General features: G+C 47.3%; 2 protein-coding genes across 2 annotated transcripts in view; one reads left to right on the top strand and one right to left on the bottom strand.

Moving 5' to 3' along the window:
• The window catches only part of LOC112212890, a 13,403-nt gene that overhangs the window by 6,052 nt on the left and 5,824 nt on the right, over window positions 1-1,527 (bottom strand). The gene's annotated exons all lie outside the window — the stretch shown is intronic.
• The window catches only part of LOC100747449 (GATA zinc finger domain-containing protein 10), a 26,947-nt gene continuing 25,426 nt past the window's right edge, over window positions 7-1,527 (top strand). Inside the window, exons 1-2 of the mRNA XM_003489666.4 lie at window positions 7-1,036; window positions 1,110-1,207. Coding sequence (XP_003489714.1) covers window positions 994-1,036; window positions 1,110-1,207 — 141 coding nt within the window. The 5' untranslated portion in view covers window positions 7-993. The remainder of the gene's footprint in view (window positions 1,037-1,109; window positions 1,208-1,527) is intronic.

The raw sequence follows: 1,527 nt of genomic DNA, 5'->3' as shown, positions 1-1,527 counted from the left end.
GGTATTCCGGCGCTTACGATCTCGATTTCCGTGAGATATCTCGTTAATCGACAGACTAACCGAAGGAACAGGCGACGTAAATGGTGACGTAAACGCGAAAGTAACAAAGTATCGCAAAGTACGTAGGATTCGAAGTTGATCGATTTCGCAAGTTGAACGTCGAGACGTTAAACGTATTTGTTGCGTGTGTCGCATGGTCGACGTATCGAATGCTACGTACAGAAGGTTCGTGGAAAACAGACGCTAGACTCGAGAACCTAGAACGGGACTAGAGACGATACGAGAAGGAAGAGGGAAGAAAAGTACGAGATAAACGAGAGGAGAGGAAGAGAACGATACAGTGGCGAGGTCGATCATCGAGAAACTGAAAAGAAATCGATTTTTCGAAGCATCTTTGAATAATCGTTGCACGGTCATGCCAACGATAAAGCGTATTCGATTCAAGTTAGAACAGCGAAGAGAGAGGGTTTAGTTGGATACGATCGCGTTATGCTCTTTCGCGATTTAATCGACCCAGTCAAAGAATCGAGCGACCGATCTCGAACGAATGTTTCCCAAATGGAAAATCGCGGTGTCTGAAAAGGTGCAGTTCCGTTTTCTCGTCGGGATATTCGTGGAAGATGTGTACACGCAAGAAATATCGTTGAAAGCCGATCCTTCGTTTTTCGACTAACTTACGATCGAAGTGGCATCACGCGCACACGCGCACACGCGCACACGCGTACACGCAGCCACGCACGACCGCGTGATTAATCGATCGATCGAATCGATTCGGCTCGCGATCAGTGATCTCGTAAGAGATACGATTCGCGTCTCGCTCCTTCGTTCGAACGATATTAAGGAACACGAAGATTCGTATGTCGTCGGTTAACGCAGGTTGCGGCAGTTACGCGAACGAAAAACAAGAAACGAAAATAACGAAAGAGCGACGGAGAAGCGGGTGAAGAGGGTGGCGAACAGGAAGGTGACGACCACGGCAAAAGCCGCGGGACGATGAGCGACGGCATAGTCGGTGCAATCGCGATCAGTCTGTTTGGTACTGGCTCACCGCGAAATTTCTTTCCGTATTGTTCGACGAACGATTTTCACTTACAGAAGCCTCGTTCCAGGCAGCGAGAAGAAACGTCGGGACAGCATGGATGCCGGTTACACGATACTTGGCAACGATGTCGATGTCTGCAGAATGTTCGACCAGTTTTCTTACAAGGTCAGTATTCTTTTTCTCATCGAGATATTTCTACCATGTTTTATATCTTATATCATAGAATGAAAATATATATGTTGCAAATCATACGTATTTTCTCGTATATCGTACGATGTACGTATGTAGATACTTATATGACGTTTAGCGTATCGTGTATTTTGTTTTATCCCGTCTCGTCTCGTCTCGTTCCGTTCCGTTCCGTTCCGTTCCGTCCCGTTCCGTTTCGTCCCGTCTCGTTTCGCATCGTCCCGTTTCGTCTCGTCTCGTCTCGTCTCGTCTCGTTTCGTTTCGTCTCATCTCGTTTCGTCTCGTCTCGTCCGGTC

This window comes from Bombus impatiens, unplaced genomic scaffold (genome assembly GCF_000188095.3).
Source record: "Bombus impatiens unplaced genomic scaffold, BIMP_2.2 scf_0361, whole genome shotgun sequence".
Lineage (NCBI taxonomy): Eukaryota > Metazoa > Arthropoda > Insecta > Hymenoptera > Apidae > Bombus > Bombus impatiens.
The sequence above is the reverse complement of the archived record's forward strand: the minus strand, read 5'-3'. Positions and strand labels throughout refer to the sequence as shown.